Below are 22,134 nucleotides of genomic sequence, written 5' to 3'. Positions count from 1 at the left end.
TTACTACTCTGAGTTTTCAAAAAGCGTTCAGATTCTCCCTGGTTATTGTAAGGTTTTTATTTAAAAATTTTCCCCCTCGAAGATTTCAGTTTGTTTTTCAATTGAATTGTTCACATTATAGGTCACATTAAAAGTGGAAAAAGTTCTGACATGATTTATCTTTGTATCATTCTTTTACATTACAAAAACCTGGCATTTTAATAGGGGAGTGTAGACTTTTCATATCCACTGTAAATGAAAGTGCAGGACAACGGGTACTCCAGGAGAGGTTTGTGAAACACTGGGTTAGATAATAACTAAACATATTTTTCTCAATTTAGGTTGAGAGTGCAGTAAGTCAAGGCGAAACAGGAATGGCATGCACTGATGTGCAAAGGAAGTGGATGATGAATGTAGGGCTGAGGAAGGCAAAACACATACATTTTAAACATCACTGACCCCACCACACATATCCAGGCCCATCAACGTCATCTCAGGACGATTCCATAACCTCCCTGCGACTCTTTAGGAATCATGCAGATTCCTAAAGAGTCAATGCTCTATTGGGTTGAGATCTGGTGACTGTGGGGACCATTTCAGTACAGTGAACTCATTGTCATGTTCAAGAAACCAATTTGAAATGATTCGAGCTTTGTGACATGGTGCATTATCCTGCTGGAAGTAGCCATCAGAGGATGGGTACATGGTGGTCATGAAGGGATGGACATGGTCAGAAACAATGCTCAGGTAGGCCGTGGCATTTAAGGGGCCTAAAGTGTGCCAAGAAAACATCCCCCACACCATTAAACCACCACCACCAGCCTGCACAGTGGTAACAAGGCATGATGGATCCATGTTCTCATTCTGTTTACGCCAAATTCTGACTACCATCTGAATGTCTCAACAGAAATCGAGACTCATCAGACCAGGCAACATTCTTCCAGTCTTCAACTGTCTAATTTTGGTGAGCTCATGCAAATTGTAGCCTCTTTTTCCTATTTGTAGTGGAGATGAGTGGTACCCGGTGGGGTCTTCTGCTGTTGTAGCCCATCCGCCTCAAGGTTGTGCGTGTTGTGGCTTCACAAATGCTTTGCTGCATACCTCGGTTGTAACAAGTGGTTATTTCAGTCAAAGTTGCTCTTCTATCAGTTTGAATCAGTCGGCCCATTCTCCTCTGACCTCTAGCATCAACAAGGCATTTTCGCCCACAGGACTGCCGCATACTGGATGTTTTTCCCTTTTCACACCACTCTTTGTAAACCCTAGAAATGGTTGTGCGTGAAAATCCCAGTAACTGAGCAGATTGTGAAATACTCAGACCGGCCCGTCTGGCACCAACAACCGTGCCACGCTCAAAATTGCTTAAATTACCTTTCTTTCCCATTCTGACATGCAGTTTGGAGTTCTGGAGATTGTCTTGACCAGGACCACACCCCTAAATGCATTGAAGCAACTGCCATGTGATTGGTTGATTAGATAATTGCATTAATGAGAAATTGAACAGGTGTTCCTAATAATCCTTTAGGTGAGTGTAATTTGTCCCACTGGAAAAGATGGATACAGTACATCCCCCATATCCGTGAGGGATCAGTTCTGCGAACCCTCGTGGATGTGGAAAATCACGGAAAAGTGACACAAATCGCAGATAAGTATTAATTCAACAAAATCGCATCTAGGAAAACAACATATCGTGTGTGTGACCGTTTATTTGCATAATCGTTATGTAATGGACAGTTTACTTTATATTTTCTTTAGATTTGCACTTCATGCAGTTACCCAGATTGACGCTTGGATGGGTGAAATTAGCGCGTTTTTAGAATTTCGAACTTTGAAAAATGTTTGCAGATACTTGAGTTTGCGAATGTGGAACCGCGGATAGCTGGGTGTTTACTGTATTACTTTCAGGTGGGTAAAACGTTAAGAAAACAGATTATTATCTGTATTATTACAAGTATTGAACATCGTATTTTAAACTCAGACTAATCACAATTTTGTGGCAATGAGCTTTCTTATTCCTGCTTTCAGATGCACGTGACCATGATGTGCCTGGGCCTACTGAGCTGCAAGCAGGTCATCTGGACACCAAGCCAGCACATAGAAGTGGAAATTCCATTTGATAAAGAGTTCACAGATGCACATGTGCAACTGCTGAAGAAGTTCCACTTTTTAGACAGGTTGGCTGATGATTTTGCTGAAAAGAAGATCTTTGTCCAATGTACCTGGAGCTCTTTAAGAAAATTGGGGTGAGCATTAGCATTAGTTTTAGCATGAACATTATGAATTACTGTTTTAATAAATATATAAATAATACATAAGATCATAACTTATTAGATCATCAATTTAGTAAGAGATGTACCTACAAAAACACAGTGTAATGATCTCTCACCAGTTTATTTTTCATAGTACAAAGTAAATTTCCTAGTACCAAAGTCAAGTTAAAATAAACAAGTTGACCAAACAATGATTTAAAACATACAGCTAACAGTTGGAATAAGAGAATGTTACAAATTCTGGCAATATCTTGCCATTTATTAACAGGAATAAAGTTATGTACATGTTTGGAATACATAAACGATCACTGCATGTTGTTAGTCATGTTGATTGTGTTAACCTATGTCTATTTGCTAGAAATAAGCTCTCCTCTCAGATTTACAAGAGCCGCACAAATTTTAAGTATCTTCTCAATTTTTGGGACCAAACTAATAGGCACAGTTTGAAAGAGAATCTTGTATACTTTAAGACACATTATTGCTCGTTCCACATGAATACATACATTAGCAAAGCGCCGTGTGCGAGTGACCTGCGAATTTGTCAACTGACTTCGCTTGCGTGTAAATGCTGGTAAGACCAAGTTCCTCTAGCAAGTCCCTAATTGTGAACCCACGGTACCCCTTCACCTCGAGTTCTGTAAAAATGAACGTATCGCTACATTTCCCACCACAAGCCTCTGAAATGAACATAACCATTCCTGATGGAGCAGTTGCAACTAGATATTTTACAGTATTACTGGCATAGTACTGACTGTAAGATTCAGTTCTTGCGTCAAAATAGTTTGCCTTCTGCAAAACACTCTCTGCGCAGTCAATAACACATGTTGTGTTTGAAAAATTATCCTGAAAACCTGTGACATAGTAGCATTTATTGTCTCAATAGGCAGCCATGGAATAAGATCCTTGGAGTGCTCAGCAATTATATCTATCCAGAATTTCAATGTTTTACTGACCTGACCGGGTGACCTTTTGAAGCGTCTTGCTAAATCAACTATAACAAAGTTTCATTAGTGTCAACAGAATCTGGTCTACAACGGGCATTGTTGATGACGTGGGGGCAAAACACTGTAAGCAAAACACAAGAGTGTTGAATTCTAGTAGTGGAATCCCTATGTACAGCAGACAGTCTGCATCATCTTTCAACAGTGACCTCTCAGGGGCTGTGTGATGGTAATTCCATCAATCGACACTCTTAAAGGAGGAAGTACAGAGAAAAAATTTCCTTGGCACAATTAACAGTTTATTTGTAAATACAGAGACGTGTCAAACGCTTACAAACATAATCATCCGAGGAGTCTCTAAAGTAGATACATGAACAGTCTTTATTACAGTTAAAGGGGTGTGGTAAGTTTCTGCCCAGCTGTCCTGTCAATAAAACTAATTCCCTTTGTTCTATCAATACCTAGGCTTCACACAAAGGGCAAGCTATCCTCCCCAACATGGGTAACCTCTTCAACTCTATGAGAAGACTCACAGCATCTGGACAAACAATAGATAGGCAGATTTACGAGTAACCCTATAATCTGCTGATACCAGTCAATAATGACCCTAAACACCAGATCCCCCTCTCCTTCATTCCTTTTCTTATCCAAACATGGGGAATCAGTTCCTTTAACTAGTAACCCATTCATACTTGGTCCCATTCATGTATAGGACCAAGTACACATCAGATTTCCACAAAAATCAATCCTCTTGATACCAAATCAACCCTTGGTATCAATCCTTAAACAGTTTACTCATTAGGATGTAGACCGCAACAAAACAGTACTCTGTAACAACAAGACCCAGTCAATATCATTACCCTAATGATTAGAGAACAGAACAAATCTGAAATGTCTGGATCCTCATTTACATGCTTCAAGACCATTAACATTCGTATTAACTCCACAATCACACATTTTCATTATACAGAACTATAACATAGTACAGCAAAAACCTTTTATGTCAAAATCACTGGTAAAAGGAAATTAATTCAAGTGACACATATTGACAGTATGCAGATATGTAGCATCGACACGTGGGTGTGTAAACACCTACCACTGAATGCCTCCTTCAATTTGTTACTAGTACAAAGTCCTCTCATGCCAATTACTTGATTCACTGAAAAGTCCTCTCGTGGTTTCAATTAGATGTACTTCCAAAGTCATCACAAATGTTCCACTCCTCCAAACGCCAGACAGCCAGTTGTGAACCATTTCTTGGCAGACCATTGTAACAGAACGTGAAAGTCAGATGTATATTCCAAGATGTCCTTCATAGCTCAAATACAGGTTACAATGACACAGTTCTAGTTGTCTCCATTCTAGCTGCTTTATCAGCCGGGTCAGGAGAATCTGTGTGCTCTCCTTGGTGCTACCAGGCCGGGTTGGAAGTGATAGTTACTAAAGAAACTCACTTTTCCCTCAGTGACTTCAATTCACTGTGCCTTATCTTTAAACACAGAAGCCCTCCTGAAGCATGTGTCGTCAACCCCAGGTTCCTCTCTCAGCTACCTGGATGGCAGATGAAGAGTGCCTGGTAGGGTTAGGGTTGGTGCAGTTGGTCTACCGCGCCCCAGTAAACATTGTCTAGAACCGGAGCTTTCCTTAGCCTCCATCCTCTCGGTTGGAGGTTGCCTTCTCCATCTCATGGCAGAATCATCAGTACTAGAAGTAGACCAGCTGTCAGGAAGCAGGCATTACTGTAGACGTGTGGCACCCCAGGGTAGAGTCCGCTTGTAGCTGTAGGACAGTCTGTGGGTGTGTGTGTGTGAGAGATCCATCTTATCTCAGCCCACCTCACAGTTGTCCTTTAAGCCAAACTCAGTCTCTCTGGGCTCCAACCAGTCCTCTATCGCCGAATTGCTTTCAAGTGTCGGGTACCTGTCAGTGAATTCTCATTGAGAAGATTAGTTGCAACTGCACAGTACACAATCAGAAATATGTCCATTACATTAGTTTATTGCATCTTGTTAATGCATTAGAACCCAGTCCTACCAAACACTCAAACCCTACAGTGGGGAGAACAAGTATCATATCATAGGTACTCTTCAACTGTCAGTGACAGAATCTAAAACAAAAATCCAGAAAATCACATTGTATGATTTTTAAGTAATGAATTTGCATTTTATTGCATGACATAAGTATTTGATACATCAGAAAAGCAGAACTTAATATTTGGTACAGAAACTTTTGTTTGCAATTACAGATTGCATATGTTTCCTGTAGTTCTTGACCAGGTTTAAACACACTGTAGCAGGGATTTTGGCCCACTCCTCCATACAGACCTTCTCCAGATCCTTCAGGTTTCAGGACTGTCGCTGGGCAATACGGACTTTCAGCTCCCTCCAAAGATTTTCTATTGGGTTCAGGTCTGGAGACTGGCTAGGCCACTCCAGGACCTTGAGATGCTTCTTACGGAGCCACTCCTTAGTTGCCCAGGCTGTGTGTTTTGGGTCGTTGTCATGCTGGAAGACCCAGCCACGACCCCATCTTCAATGCTCTTACTGAGGGAAGGACGTTTTTGGCCAAGATCTCGCAATACATGGCCCCATCCATCCTCCCCTCAATATGGTGCAGTCGTCCTGTCCCCTTTGCAGAAAAGCATCCCCAAAGAATGATGTTTCCACCTCCATGCTTCCCAGTTGGGATGGTGTTCTTGGAGTTGTACTCATCCTTCTTCTTCCTCCAAACACGGCAAATGGAATTTAGACCAAAAAGTTCTATTTTTGTCTCATCAAACCACATGACCTTCTCCCATTCCTCCTCTGGATCATCCAGATGGTCATTGGCAAACTTCAGACGGGCCTGGACATGCGCTGGCTTGAGCAGGGAGACCTTGCATGCGCTGCAGGATTTAAATCCATGACAATGTAGTGCCCCTCCAAGAACTGCCACCTTAACGTGGTGGAGGGGTTTGAATACCCGAGTGACCCTAGGAGCTATGTTGTCTGGGGCTATATGCCCCTGGTAGGGTCTCCCAAGGCAAACAGGTCTTAGGCGACGGGTCAGACTAAGAGTGGTTCAAAAACCCCTTAATGATGATTAAAATTATGAGTTCCGTGACGTGGCCGGGGCCCCACCCTGGAGCCAGGCCCGGGGTTGGGGCTCGTATGCGAGCGCCTGGTGGCCGGGCCTTACCTAATGGGGCCCGGCCGGGTTCAGCCCGAACGGGCGACGTGGGGCCGCCCTCCCGTGGGCTCACCACCCACAGGAGGGACCATAAGGGGTTGGTGCAGAGAGGATCGGGCGGCAGTCGAAGGCGGGGGCCTAGACAACCCGATCCCTGGACACGGAAACTAGCTCTAGGGACGTGGAACGTCACCTCGCTGGCGGGGAAGGAGCCTGAGTTAGTGCGTGAGGTTGAGAGGTTCCGATTAGAGGTAGTCGGGATCACCTCTACGCACGGCTTGGGCTCTGGAACCACACTCCTTGAGAGAGGATGGACTCTTCACCAATCTGGAGTTGCCCATGGTGAGAGGCGGCGGGCTGGTGTGGGTTTGCTTATAGCTCCCCAGCTCTGCCGCCATGTGTTGGAGTTTACCCCGGTGAACGAGAGGGTCGTTTCCCTGCGCCTACGTGTCGGGGATAGGTCTCTCACTGTTGTTTGTGCCTACGGGCCGAACGGCAGTGCAGAGTACCCGACCTTCTTGGAGTCTCTGGGAGGGGTGCTGGAAAGTGCTCCGACTGGGGACTCTATTGTTCTACTGGGGGACTTCAACGCCCACGTGGGCAACGACAGTGACACCTGGAGGGGCGTGATTGGGAGGAACGGCCCACCTGATCTGAACCCGAGTGGTGTTCAGTTATTGGACTTCTGTGCTAGTCACAGTTAGTCCATAACGAACACCATGTTCAGTGCACGTGGCACCAGGACACCCTAGGCCGCAGGTCGATGATCGACTTTGTTGTCGTCTCATCTGACCTGCGGTCGTATGTCTTGGACACTCGGGTGAAGAGAGGGGCGGAGCTGTCAACTGATCACCACCTGGTGGTGAGTTGGATCCGATGGCGGGGGAAGAAGCTGGATAGACTCGGCAGGCCCAAGCGTACTGTAAGGGTCTGCTGGGAACGTCGGGCAGAGTCTCCTGTCAGAGAGATCTTTAACTCCCACCTCCGGCAGCGCTTCGACTGGATCCCGAGGGAGGCTGGAGATATTGAGTCCGAGTGGACCATGTTCTTCACCGCCATTGTCGAAGCGGCCGCTCGGAGCTGTGGCCGTAAGGTCTCCGGTGCCTGTCGAGGCGGCAATCCCCGAACCCGGTCAAGTCTCTGGATGTTGTGGGGCTGTCTTGGTTGACACGCCTGTGCAACATCGTGTGGCGGTCGGGGACAGTGCCTCTGGGATGGCAGACCGGGGTGGTGGTCCCTCTTTTTAAGAGGGGGGACCGGAGGGTGTGTTCCAACTATAGGGGGATCACACTTCTCAGCCTCCCCGGGAAAGTCTATGCCAGGGTTCTGGAGAGGAGAATACGGCCGATAGTAGAACCTCGGATTCAGGAGGAACAGTGTGGTTTTCGTCCGGGCTGTGGAACACTGGACCAGCTCTATACCCTCTACAGGGTGTTGGAGGGTTCATGGGAGTTTGCCCAACCAATCCACATGTGTTTTGTGGATTTGGAGAAGGCATTTGACTGTGTCCCTCGCGGCATCTTGTGGAGGGTGCTTGGGGAATATGGGGTCCTGGGTCCTTTGCTAAGGGCTGTCAGGTCCCTGTACAACCGAAGCAGGAGCTTGGTCCGCATTGCCGGCAGTAAGTCAGACTTGTTCCCAGTGCATGTTGGACTCCGGCAGGGCTGCCCTTTGTCACCGGTTCTGTTCGTAATTTTTATGGACAGAATTTCTAGGCGCAGCCAGGGGCCGGAGGGTGTCAGGTTTGGGGACCACTCAATTTCGTCTCTGCTCTTTGCAGATGATGTTGTCGTGTTGGCCCCTTCTAACCAGGACCTTCAGCATGCGCTGGGACGGTTTGCAGCCGAGTGTGAAGCGGTGGGGATGAAAATCAGTACCTCCAAATCCGAGGCCATGGTCCTCAGTCGGAAAAGGGTGGCTTGCCCACTTCAGGTTGGTGGAGATTGCCTGCCTCAAGTGGAGGAGTTTAAGTATCTAGGGGTCTTGTTCATGAGTGAGGGAAGGATGGAACGGGAGATTGACAGACGGATCGGTGCAGCTTCTGCAGTAATGCAGTCGATGTATCGGTCTGTCGTGGTGAAGAAAGAGCTGAGCCGCAAGGCGAAGCTCTCGATTTACCAGTCAATCTATGTTCCTACTCTCACCTATGGTCATGAGCTTTGGGTCATGACCGAAAGGACAAGATCCCGGATACAGGCGGCCGAAATGAGCTTTCTCCGCAGGGTGGCCTGGCGATCCCTTAGAGATAGGGTGAGAAGCTCGGTCACCCGGGACGAGCTCAGAGTAGAGCCGCTGCTCCTCCACATCGAGAGGGGTCAGCTGAGGTGGCTTGGGCATCTTTTTCGGATGCCTCCGGAACGCCTTCCTGGGAAGGTGTTTCGGTCCCGTCCCACCGGGAGGAGACCCCGGGGAAGACCTAGGACACGCTGGAGGGACTATGTCTCCCGGCTGGCCTGGGAACACCTCGGTGTCCCCCCGGAAGAGCTAGAGGAAGTGTCTGGGGAGAGGGAAGTCTGGGCATCCCTGCTTAGACTGCTGCCCCCGCGACCCGGCCCCAGATAAGCGGAAGAAGATGGTATGGTATGGTATGGACAATGTAGTGTGTTACTAATGGTTTTCTTTGAGACTGTGGTCCCAGCTCTCTTCAGGTCATTGACCAGGTCCTGCCGTGTAGTTCTGGGCTGATCCCTCACCTTCCTCATGATCATTGTTGCCCTACGAGGTGAGATCTTGCATGGAGCCCCAGGCCGAGGGAGATTGATCGTCATCTTGAACTTTTTCCATTTTCTAATAATTGCGCCAACAGTTGATGCCTTCTCACCAAGCTGCTTGCCTATTGTCCTGTAGGCCATCCCAGCCTTGTGCAGGTCTACAATCTTATCCCTGATGTCCGTACACAGCTCTATGGTCTTGACCATTGTGGAGAGGTTGGAGTCTGTTTGATTGAGTGTGTGGACAGGTGTCTTTTATACAGGTAACGAGTTCAAACAGGTGCAGTTAATACAGGTAATGAGTGGAGAACAGGAGGGCTTCTTAAAGAAAAACTAACAGGTCTGTGAGAAATGGAATTCTTACTGTTTGGTAGGTGATCAAATTCTTATGTCATGCAATAAAATTCAAAATCAATATTTAAAAATCATACAATGTGATTTTCTGGATTTTTGTTTTAGATTCCGTCTCTCACAGTTGAAGTGTACCTATGATAAAAATTACACCTCTACATGCATCGTAAGTAGGAAAACCTGCAAAATCAGCAGTGTATCAAATACAATTCTCCCCACTGTATATTTCCAATATCTTTCTGCTTCCTTTGTCTATATAGATTAAAACAGTTTTAAACAGTAACAGTATAGTTAAAACATTAACATTTTGGTGCTTCTGTTCTGCTAGTGTAGCAAAATAACAATTCCACTATTTTCTATTGTCGGTTTAACAACTAACAATTAACAAAACAACAAAAAGAACAGAAGAATGATTTTCAATTTCCCATTGCTGTTTCAATTACTCATCATCAGGTAAGATAGTTTGCTTACATTGAAGTATCACTCTCTGTGACAACTGCGCCCTCTGCTGCTTCACCTCCCACTGCAGCAGACGGGCTCCAGCGTTCGACGTCACCGGCCTTCTGACACCACCGTCCATCTCATTATGCATTTCACCTGTGTCTTGTTTAGCGCACCTTGTTCTCATCCTCATCATTCCCCCCAGTATATATGTTCCCTCTGCTTCCCCTGTCTTTGTGTGTTATTGTCTCGCTGTTTAAAAGAGCAGTGTTGCGCTTCATCATTTGTATTTCACAATTATTAAAAGATACACTAAGAAGTATTACGCCGTTCTCCTGCTCCTCCTTTTTCTTTGAAAGAGTAGTTCATTAACAATTCTCAGTTCACCTAACCAGATCTCAGTTGATATACACTCACCTAAAGGATTATTAGGAACACCATACTAATACTGTGTTTGACCCCCTTTCGCCTTCAGAACTGCCTTAATTCTACGTGGCATTGATTCAACAAGGTGCTGAAAGCATTCTTTAGAAATGTTGGCCCATATTGATAGGATAGCAACTTGCAGTTGATGGAGATTTGTGGGATGCACATCCAGGGCACGAAGCTCCCGTTCCACCACATCCCAAAGATTGGGTTGAGATCTGGTCCATTTGGACTGTGGGGACCATTTCAGTACAGTAAACTCATTGTCATGTTCAAGAAACCAGTTTGAAATGATTCAAGCTTTGTGACATGGTGCATTATCCTGCTGGAAGTAGCCATCAGAGGATGGGTACATGGTGGTCATAAAGGGATGGACATGGTCAGAAACAATGCTCAGGTAGACCGTGGCATTTAAACGATGCCCAATTGCCACTAACGGGCCTAAAGTGTGCCAAGAAAACATCCCCCACACCATTACACCACCACCATCCATGTTCTCATTCTGTTTACGCCAAATTCTGACTCTACCATCTGAATGTCTCAACAGAAATCGAGACTCATCAGACCAGGCAACATTCTTCCAGTCTTCAACTGTCCAATTTTCGTGAGCTCGTGCAAATTGTAGCCTCTTTTTCCTATTTGTAGTGGAGATGAGTGGTACCCGGTGGGGTCTTCTGCTGTTGTAGCCCATCCGCCTCAAGGTTGTGCGTGTTGTGGCTTCACAAATGCTTTGCTGCATACCTCGGTTGTAACGAGTGGTTATTTCAGTCAAAGTTGCTCTTCTATCAGCTTGAATCAGTCGGCCCATTCTCCTCTGACCTCTAGCATCAACAAGGCATTTTCGCCCACAGGAATGCCGCATACTGGATGTTTTTCCCTTTTCACACCATTCTTTGTAAACCCTAGAAATGGTTGTGCGGGAAAATCCCAGTAACTGAGCAGATTGTGAAATACTCAGACCGGCCCGTCTGGCACCAACAACCATGCCACGCTCAAAATTGCTTAAATCACCTTTCTTTCCCATTCTGACATTCAGTATGGAGTTCAGGCGATTGTCTTGACCAAGGACCACACCCCTAAATGCATTGAAGCAACTGCCATGTGATTGGTTGATTAGATAATTGCATTAATGAGAAATTGAACAGGTGTTCCTAATTATCCTTTAGGTGAGTGTACATCTCATTATTTCAGGTAGCAAAAACATCCTCAATCATAATCAAAAACAATAAAGGGTTTATCACACTTCTCTGTGGCATACCATTTTCCACTATATACACAAAAAACGGATATGTCCACAGAACTCAACAAGTAACTAACTAACTTTGCTAGATGAGACTTGGGGTGGCAGCTGAGGTGCTTTCAAGAGCCCCCTTTTGCAGCTCTCAGCCAGGTTGTTCTCACTCTAAATAATAGTACTGTTTAGTAAAACTTCCAGAATCTTGACTAGAGACACAAAATGGGCTTCCATTACTAATTTATAAATCTAGCTGATTGTTAAGGCTGAGGGTGATTTCAGGTTTTTACTGATAACCTAAAAAACAAGCATTACATAGACTTATCTTTCCTACTTATCTTTCCAAATGAGTCATACCATAGTTATTCAGTTTACATACACTTCAGTCACAAGACACATGCCTACTTTCTGTTCCTAGAACTGCTGGAGACAGGTAGAGCAAAACAATTTTTTTTATTAACTGTCGATACATGAGAGATGCAGACTCAGTGTCAACATTTAAGTCTTTATTGAAGAATAATATCTTCGCTATGGGTCTATGATTAACTGTAGTCTGGCCCAGGGGCGTAAAGGTGAATGGCAAGTATAAGAACGAGTTGCCAGGCTTTCAGCCTTTAAACCTTAAATATACTTTAGGCCATATGCCACAACAAAGCAATGCTTTGCAATTGAAATCACAATGTTGGACAGGAGAAGTTGAATTAAACCATATGTGTACAACAGCATTCTCTGCATAAACAATCATATAAATAATAATGTTACACTGTAACTGAATGACTACTAATAATTTTTATGCATTATTTTTTGCTCATTTACAAAAATAGTGAACAGATTTGCAACCCTTTCTCTTCTCCTGAAAACAACTGAAAACATATTTTAACAAAACACTTTACAGTGAATGTTATATTCATTGATAATAGTAGATCTAGTTCAAAGTTGTTGTTTTTTTATTCTACGATATGCATTTCAGTTGTTTTTCTGCTGTTGGTACTGTACATTCATTCACAATTCCAAAATATGTTTGAAGGTGATTTTAAGAAGTGTCAGGAGTCAAGAGACAAAACAGAAAACCCCTAAAGGATGGGAGTGGCAACATGAGGTCATGTTTTGCTATTTTAATGAACTTGTCTTTGTGTGCTTGTGTGGGTGAGGGTGTTTCTGTGTGTGTGTGTGTTTGTGTTATTAACTACCCAGAACCTCACGTTTTGTATTCTTTGCCAACACATACCTGTGTTTCCTGTTAGGACAGGTTACACAAACGCCTGTTAGTAGTCAAGTGAAGTGTGTGGGAACTGAACCTAACAACCAACTTTTATTATCTTAACTACAGATGATGAGTAAATCTATCGGGATTATTAGGCAGCAAGTGAACATTCTGTCCTCAAAGTTGATGTAATAGAAGCAGGAAAAATTGACAACCATAAGGATCTGAGTAACTTTGACAAGGGCCAAATTGTGATGGCTAGATGACTGGGTCAGAGCTTCTCCAAAACTGTAGCCTTTGTAGGATGTTCCCCGGTCTGCAGTGGTTAGTACCTATCAAAAGTGGTCCAAGGAAGGATCATGGGCAGTCACTTGGGGAGCGAAGGCTGGTCTGTGCAGTCCAATCCGAAAGACGAGCTATTGTAGCTCAAATTGTTGAAAATATTATTGCTGGTACTGATAGAAAGGCGTCATAACACACAGTGCATCACAGTTTGTTGCGTATGGGACTGCTTAGCCGCAGACCAGTCAGGGTACCCATGCTGACCCCTGTCCACTGCCGAAAGCGCCTTCAAAGTGCACGTGTGCATCAGAACTGGACCACGGAGCAATGGAAGAATGTGGCCGGGTCTGATGAATCACATTTCCTTTTACATCACGTGGATGGCCGGGTGCGTGTGCGTCGCTTACCTGGAGAACACATGGCACCAGGATGCATTATGGGAAGATGGCACGCTGGCGGAGGCAGTGTGATGCTTTGGGCAATTTTCTGCTGGGGAACCTTGGGTCCAGACATTCATGTGGATGTTTCTTTGACACATACCACCTACCTAAGCATTGTTGCAGACCATATGCACCCATTCATGGCAATGATATTCCCTGATGACATTGGCCTCTTTCAGCAGGATAATGCGCCCTGCCACAAAGCAAAAATGGTTCAGGAATGTGTTGACTTGGCCTCCAAATTCCCCAGATCTCAATCCAATCGAACATCTGTGAGATGTGCTGGACAAACAAGTCCGATCCATGGGTCCCCACCTCACAACTTACAGGACTGAAAGGATCTGCTGCTAATGTCTTGGTGCCAGATAACACAGCAAACCTTCAGAGGTCTAGTGGAGTCCATGCCTCAACTGGTCAGGGTTGTTTTGGTGGCAAAAGGGGGACCTACATAATATTAAGCAGGTGGTCATAATGTTATGGCTGATCAATGTATTTATAATGCATTATAGCATGAACAATGAACGACATGTTAACAGTGCACAACAATGAACAACATATAAACATGAAACTCAAAATTAAATACCAGACCATAAAGACCAGTTCCTTAATACATGATTGGTATGTTGCATAAAGTGTTTCTGAATGAAATGTGGAGCTATTTTCATCCAAACATCCCCTAAATGTCGCCCCCTGTCAGAGTCTTTGCAGACATCACGGCTGCCACTGGAATGTTGGCATAAAATATGCAGTCCTGTAAGACAGCTGCACTGCAGTTGCGTTTTTAACATGCCTGACCAGAGACCCGACCAGACTGTCAAGACATATGTTCTATAAGGCAGTAGTTCTCAACCCTTCTTGGAACAGGGACTACCAGCTATGGTCTAATGGTCCGTCTGTGGTTCTCGTCCTTAGGAAGTACAGCTTTGATTAAACTGTTAAGTGATGCAGATGACTCTGGTCTTTAAGAATAGTTAGTGAAATTACAGTGATCAGCACTGGTCCACTGCCCAGTGTCCTGTTCATTAGGGGTACACCGAAAACACAACTGAGTGTTACTTTATGGACAGGTACAGGTAGAACATACTGTCTAGGTTATTTATTCTGTTTTGTTCCGACGGAACATGGACCTAAGGTTGAAAAAGGCCAAAAAATACTTTAAAATACAATATATATTATAACCTGTTATATAAGCATCACTGAGAAAAAACACGCTTTTGACCTTAGCTTTCTTGCAACAACGCCTGCACTTGTCTTTTCTGTACATATTTTAAGATGTTCTACATCCCAGGAAAAAGCATTCGAAATTAATGTAAACATTTAGTTCTGGTAAGATAATTGTATCTATTTTTATGTTGTAGAACTCTGATTGTTTTATATTTATTTATACAGGCCATGATGATGCCTGATCTGTAAAAATACATATCTCAAGTTAATATGCATGACAATAGTTTGCATGAAACTGAACAAATTCATTCAAAAGCTACTAGTTCACATAATAATGAATTTTCATGTTAGTTTAAAGATCTCATATTGTTGCTTGAAGAAAACCCAGCAAATTAAAGTCAGTTAAACATTCTTAAAACAAGAACTCAATACATTCATTTAAAAATCTGAAATCTGAAATCTGTGAACTCTTGGTATTTCATCTTTTGTAAGATGTACCTAAGAAATATAAGTAAATGTACAGAATCAGAGTTAATGGTGCTCCTAATGGTAAACAATATATATGGTCAGAAAGACCAGTTTCTCTGACACATTCCAGCACTAGGAGGAACCCAAGCACTCTCACTGACACAAGCACATTTCACTAAAGAATTAATTATACTCATCATAACACTTCAAGATTGAGACGTTTTCTTAGACACATGAAGTAGGCTATATTTTTCTCTATTACAGTTAAAATCTTATTGGCCAATTTAGTAGAAACAAAATAAAAAATCATCAAATTGGCAACTATTTGCCCTGGTTTCCTAGACTCAGATTAAGTAGGGACTAAACATATTTTTATTCAGTAAATGATATGGATACTGGGCATAAATGATTTGATAGAGAGGCTTAACATGATGGATTGATAGCATAGACCTGTACTGAATTCATGATGGCACACAAAAAGCCTGGTGTCACAAAGTGACAAGTATGACAATGTTAGTTCAACAAATATTTAATTCCCACAAAAGATGTTGGAAAATAGCTTTCATGAGTCAAGATGTTACTTTTTTTTTTTAAATGCGTTGTATATGTAGGCCTAAATAAAATTTTAAAATCCTCCCCTCATTTAAGAAGTTAATGTCACGTTGTTGTCATTCCACTCTGTCTATTTCTCTCCTTACTCCCATCTTGAATTTGAATGTAAAAGCTAAGCTACGCGTTAATTTAAGGTTTATGTCTTGCCCATTTTATTATTGAAACATAGCTTGTGTTTTTTTACATTTCCAGCCCCGCCCTATACAGGCAGACGCACTGCTATCACGCAGTTGCGTAATTTGACAAGCACAAGCGCAAAACAAGAGTGTGAGCTGCGTCTGACAGTTGTCTGGCTTCAGATATTTGTTGATATAAGATTTAGTGCTATCTGAAGTTATTCTTATTGGGCTAATTTAACGGACTATTGCACGTAATATAATCAGCGTTTATGGCCAGTGACTTGTTAACCAAAAATGTTTGGGTCGCTCCGGGGCAGGACGCGCTCGACCACTGTAAACCCGCCGCACCACCAATGACGGGCAGGCTAAGGGGAGGAGGTGGAGAAGCAGAAAAAGAAGAATATGGTCAAGTCCTCTACAACATGAGAAATATAATGAGTGGAAGCTCTTCATTTCATGACTACAATCTGGTAGGGTACTTAATTAGAAAACGAGTTTACAGTTTCACCGAGCAATATTGCATGCCATCGTTGGCGCACCGCCACTATCACGCCCAGTTTTATAAGAGGAAGGTAGCAGAAAACAGTGTATTGACGGCGTGGGTCTTTTTTAATAGTTCTAAGTATGTAGCCCATTAGATTTGTAAAGAAAAATACCGAAATTGTGTTTACCCATATCACATAGACAGGTTGTAGTATCCTGGCTATATGCCACATTACTACACCCTGAGACGACAGCGGGTGTCATTATGAGTATGAACACGTTAATATTTCGGTTATCGTATAGGATTCTATTTTGCTATGTAATAAGCAAGCAAAAGGACTACGTTTACAAACAGATGATGGACTGATAAGGTTACATTTTTTTTTCCATTTCAAAACTTATGACAGAGATGCAGGCAGCAGCTGGACAGTCTATATTCAGACATAGATTCCCATAGCCTTGACAGGAGCACATCTTCAGATGCCCGGATGCTTAGAGGGTGGTAATAGCTTTCGGTAACCTACATCGGAGCACGATAATTTCCCAAAACCTTTCGCACTGATTCCAGATGTTTGGTTTTCCTAGATACTGTCCATTTAATTTAATATTATTTGATTATAACCAGAGGACCAATGTTGCGCAATGTGATCATGTATTGCATTGGTCAGCGTAGTCTTTGGAAAAGCGAAATTCAAGGTTTTACGGGAGAAGAGGGAATTTATGTAATGAGTGAGGAGTTAAGTGTATTGTTCATATTCACTGTTTCAATGCTGACTGGTTGAAATGAACGTGGCCACCACTCCTTTCTGATAGGGCTGCATTTCATTTTAGAGATATGTAGCAATTGGCATATGCAACTTCATGTTCCAGGAGCCTTCACATGGTTTATTTTGTTATTGCCCTGTGTTAAAGCTAAACATGTATCTATATCTACTTTATAGGCCATGATTTTGAAGGATTGGATTGTTGGAACTAAGTAGCTTGATAGTCCTAATGGCTTTTTATGATGTCACAATGTAATGGATGTTCACAAAACTGCATTTTGTAACTCACAAATACTTCACATAAAAAAGTCAATACATTAATGATGAACATTTTAATCTTCAGGGTAAATGTGAGATGGACAAATATCTGTCACCTCACCCTCAGAAAGTCCCAGACACCCGACAGCCATCTTTCACAGAGGACCTTAGTACCCCATACAGCATCAACATGAGCCTCCTCCTCCCTGATGTTAACTACTTGCGCCCCAGCTTGTGTCGGCCTATGAGACCCATCAAGACAGAGCCTCTCTCCCACTCCCTCAGTTGTCAGGATAACCCTGGTCCAACAACCCTTCCAGAAGACCCTGAGCTTTATGGCACTTCAATAGGTACAGGAAGTAATGTGTTCATCAAACAGGAAATGCCCTCCCTGGACTTCCCAGATGTTCCGTTGTTCCAGCTGTTGAACTCTGAGCTGGACCAGCCAGTTCCCGGTCATCCAGTGAACTCCAATCCCCACCGTGAAGTCCCTGTATCCACCTTATCTGTCCCTTTCAGTAACATCCACTTATCGCCCCCCCAGACTGCAGTCAATTTAATGGGATGTCCACAAAATGGCAGCTATCCTCTGACAAATCAGTTCTCAAGCCACTTGCAGCACAGACCAGCCTATCTTCCTCCGTCCCCGCCCAACTCTGAGCCAGGGAGTCCAGACAGAAGAAAAGAGCTAGGACAGAATCCTTCTCCACCTCCATCTTACGCTGCAAGTATTGCCTCCAAATTGAGTCCTAGTCTTCAGCCACTCCAAAGCACAGTTCTAGGATCAGTTCAGTGCTCCAGTCTTGGACAAACTCAGGTTCCAGATCTTGGACATGGGCAAAGTTCTAGTCATGGATCAGGCCAGATCGCTGGTGTTAGGCCAGTGTCCCCAACTTTGGCCCAGTCTGGCCCAGGCAGGTATAACCGTAGGAATAACCCTGACCTGGAGAGGAGGAGGATACATCATTGTGATGTTCCAGGTAAGGAGACTTAACTGGGAGTCCCAATACATAGACAGAGATAGATATTACCGGAAGAAGGGCCCCTAAGTAGCACAGTGGTCCATGTTATTCTCTCTGTTTAATTGTGATCAGAAGTTTGAATCCTGGTTGTAGCATACTGACAGTGCTGGCATAAATTGTCTCAGCTCTTCCCCCTGTTGGATTGGTTGAGGTGAGACAAGGTTGCCTTGTCTCGACGCGCTTTGGTGATTCATTCTGGTAGGGTATGAGTGTATGTGCCGACTAATACTTCCTGGTTTAGCAATCAAGTTCCTAAAGCAGAACAGCTTGGTGAGATGTGCATCAGAGGACGTCTCGATCTTTGATTCCCCCTGTTCTTAGAGAATCTTTTAGGGCTTTTTCATTGAAACTGTGGGAGAACCCCTCAAAGTTTTTTTTGTGATTGAAAAATGGTTCTTCAAAAACTCCTTTCAAAGGTTCTTTAAAGAACCATTTGAAGAGCATACTAAAAATGAACCCCAATGCGTTCTTTAAAAGGTTACTTAAGGAACTATCAGAAAAGTAATAACCACACTATTTGTGCAAATGTTGCTAAATACATTTACACAAACAAGTTGTTTAATGATTGTATCTAAACATCTAGGTGTGTCAGACAGGCTTGCTAGGTGCTCCATTAGGACCTGGTTCACTTTGACGCACTCATTGCTCTGCGAATTCCATCTTGGTATGGGTTAGCACAAGCATCTGATGGGGATAGAAAAAATCTATTGGCGCATGATGGTGCACATGGGCCATTTTAACCACTGCGTTACAGGTTGCTTCGCAGTTTTTAAGTGAATGATTCCTAAAAGTTACTTTTTAGAGTGAAGCACAAGCCTCTTCAACTGAGTTCCTGGACAGCAGCCCACCTGTATGTCCTAATAATTCATTGGTTGTTAAGATGATTGAAAACCTACAGGATTTTATCTTTCATCCAATATGGTTAGAGTGTCCTGCCCTAGCTAGGAGATGTAAAGGGATTTATTAGGTGTTTGGAATAATATGGAAAACTTCCACCTAGCCTAATGTACCAGTGGGCAAGATGAAGGATCCATATTGTTTCCACTTATCCAGTACTACACAGATGTACTGTACACTTGTTTCTAAGGGACTTACAGAATTACTTCAATGATGATTTACCTTGAGTCTGTAGGTCATTCACATTTTCATGCACATTTCACTAAGTGAAATTATTTGTCAATATGATGTTTTTGAGAAACATGTAGTCGGATATAGGCTTTGGTTTGCTCTAGAGTTATAAAGGCTTGTAAGTGCCTGATAACTTTTTTTCAAACTGGAATTTAATTGAAAGGATGAAGAAACAATTAAATTATAGGCTAAATCATTGTGTGCTTGTAATTTAATAATGGTCATTAACACCTCTGTCAGATATTGGATGTTTTTTTTTTTTTTATATTATTGATAAATGGTTATGTTGTAATGATATTTATTTTGTTTCATCCTTTTTAATCAGGATGTAAGAAAGTCTACACCAAGTCTTCCCATTTAAAGGCCCATTTGCGAACCCATACGGGTAAGTGTTTTACTGTTAACATTACAGAATTCCTGTTCTGGGCGACTCGTCTCTTATTTTGGTGGGCCAGCATGTTATGTTGCCAGGCAGAAAAATGCTTTTGGCATGCGGCTGCATTCTGTATGCTGACTAAGATCTAGCCCACTAAATGTTTCCATGCATAGTCGAACAGGAAAGCTGTTTTGAAAGAACGTGAACAAACAAACCCAAAATGTTTCCTGGCTCAAACCGGTTTGTGTTTTTATATATAAATTAATCAATACGGAGAAGTATTTAGCATTGTAAAAGTGTGACATGCCATTGATCGCTTCTGTTTCTATTGTAGTATAATATCTGCTGTATTCTAGGAGAGAAGCCGTACCAATGCTCCTGGGAGGGGTGCGAGTGGCGCTTCGCTCGCTCTGACGAGCTGACTCGCCACTTCAGGAAACACACAGGGGCCAAGCCCTTCCAGTGTGGTGTGTGCAACCGCTGTTTCTCTCGGTCTGACCACCTGGCACTACACATGAAAAGGCACCAGAGCTAGAGAAATCTACATGTACTGTATGTATTTAAAATTGGATGAAAGACATTATTTTCCCCACAGGATTAGGCTTTATGTGCTTACTGAGAAAAAACACAACAAATATTAAGGAATGTGAGGACAAATTTTTTTTTTATTATATCTGTGTATCTTACACTGCAATGTGGGTGTAGATTTTCCAAGTATTTATTTCAGTAAATATTGGCAGATTTATTTTTGAATAATCAAAAAGGTGGAAAAAGTCAAACTATAATGGTACAAAAGCTACTTTTAGAACAGTATCCCCAAACCTCTGCTAAAATATCTGCATTCAAAACATGCAGTATATTTGATCTATTCCAATCTGGCACATCAGATCGAACTTATCTTGGAGTTGACAAGGTGGTAAGTTAATCAGGGTGTAATCATCCCTCCAAACAAGCTGTTTTAGTTGGAATTTGTGTTATTGCAATAGTTTCTATTTAGAAAAATGCAGGTAGGTCCCTCAGTGTTCTGTTTGATAAAAGGTTTTGCAAACTAAAACATTTTGTTTGGCAGAACTAATACATTTCAGTTGTGCTAGTTCTGGAATATATTGGACAAGTGGAACAATTGGGTTTACTCAATCTACAGAGTCATCTCTGCTTTTTCTACTGAGTATTGCCAAAGAAAGGCAAATTATTGAGAATGTATTGCTATTGACGTGGATGACCACCTTTTAATACTGTAAACTTACAAAGGGAATTCTAATATTTTTTTAAATCTTGTTTTACAATTAATATAAAACAGCTTTTCCAAGTGCCTTTTTAATGTTTTATGAATTCATTAAAGAAATTGTCTGTTACACTGAAAAATGTACATTTGTTTGCTGACACATTGTCTACAAATTGCGTTATACAATATGTTTTTATAATAGATAATTTGATTGAATAAATTGATTATTAAGAGCTATAATTTCAGGTTAATTTGTTTATGTAAATATGTATTATTTTCTCTATTTCTAAAGCTGTTGTCAATGTTTTGTTTATTGCTCTTCTATACTGTAAAGATTAGAATTACACTTACTTGTAAATAGTGCTTCACATATTTTTTATGTGTTCAGCATTTTGAGATTGCCTACTTGTAAAATATATAGGCCAAGACAGCTACTTGAGCAAAAGGAAAAAATATCTAATAAACGTTTGGTTTACAATGTATGCAATAAGAAAAGTTGTTATTGCTTTCATGTTACAGTACATGTGGAATAAGCATGTATTGATATTGTATTAACAATACATTTTAGAATCTCACACCTCTATTGACACTAGCCTCTGAGAAAAGAACATCACCAATCTGCATAGGCCTTGCATAGAAAACACTTGTTTATCTTATCATTTCTTTTTAACATTTGCTAATTATTTGTGTTTGAAATGTCATTTGTCAGTTTCTTGTAGAGCAAAACCAAGACAAAAATGTATGTGGCTTAATGTAAAATAAATTAGGTTGTCACACCTTTGCAAAATCCCATTCCAGTTGTGGCCAAAAGTATTGGCATCCTTGCACTTTCTTCAAATAACTCGTAGTGTTTCTGTAGAAAATGTCCAAGTCTAAAAGTAGAAATTGACCAAGTATTTGGTCTCCACAATTGTTTATATCACTGTTATTATTACAGAACATATGTTTCAGAACCTAATACACTGCTCAAAAAAATTAAGGAAACATGTAATCATCACAGTATAACACCAAGTCAGTTAAATTGCTGGGATATCAATCTGTCCAGTTAGGAAGCATAAACGATTGGGA

General features: G+C 42.3%; 1 protein-coding gene across 1 annotated transcript; it reads left to right on the top strand.

Moving 5' to 3' along the window:
* Positions 1–15,933: 15,933 nt before the first annotated feature.
* On the top strand, positions 15,934–21,858 carry klf5b (Kruppel-like factor 5b). Its single transcript, XM_010865962.4, has 4 exons — positions 15,934–16,280; positions 17,401–18,295; positions 19,791–19,850; positions 20,198–21,858. The coding sequence occupies exons 1-4, from the start codon at positions 16,080–16,082 to the stop codon at positions 20,374–20,376; spliced, it is 1,335 nt and encodes a 444-aa protein (XP_010864264.2). The 5' UTR covers positions 15,934–16,079; the 3' UTR covers positions 20,377–21,858.
* Positions 21,859–22,134: the final 276 nt, after the last annotated feature.

Source organism: Esox lucius, chromosome 16 (assembly GCF_011004845.1).
Source record: "Esox lucius isolate fEsoLuc1 chromosome 16, fEsoLuc1.pri, whole genome shotgun sequence".
Taxonomy (NCBI): domain Eukaryota; kingdom Metazoa; phylum Chordata; class Actinopteri; order Esociformes; family Esocidae; genus Esox; species Esox lucius.
Note: the sequence above shows the minus strand (reverse complement) of the source record. Positions and strands in the feature narration are given on the sequence as shown.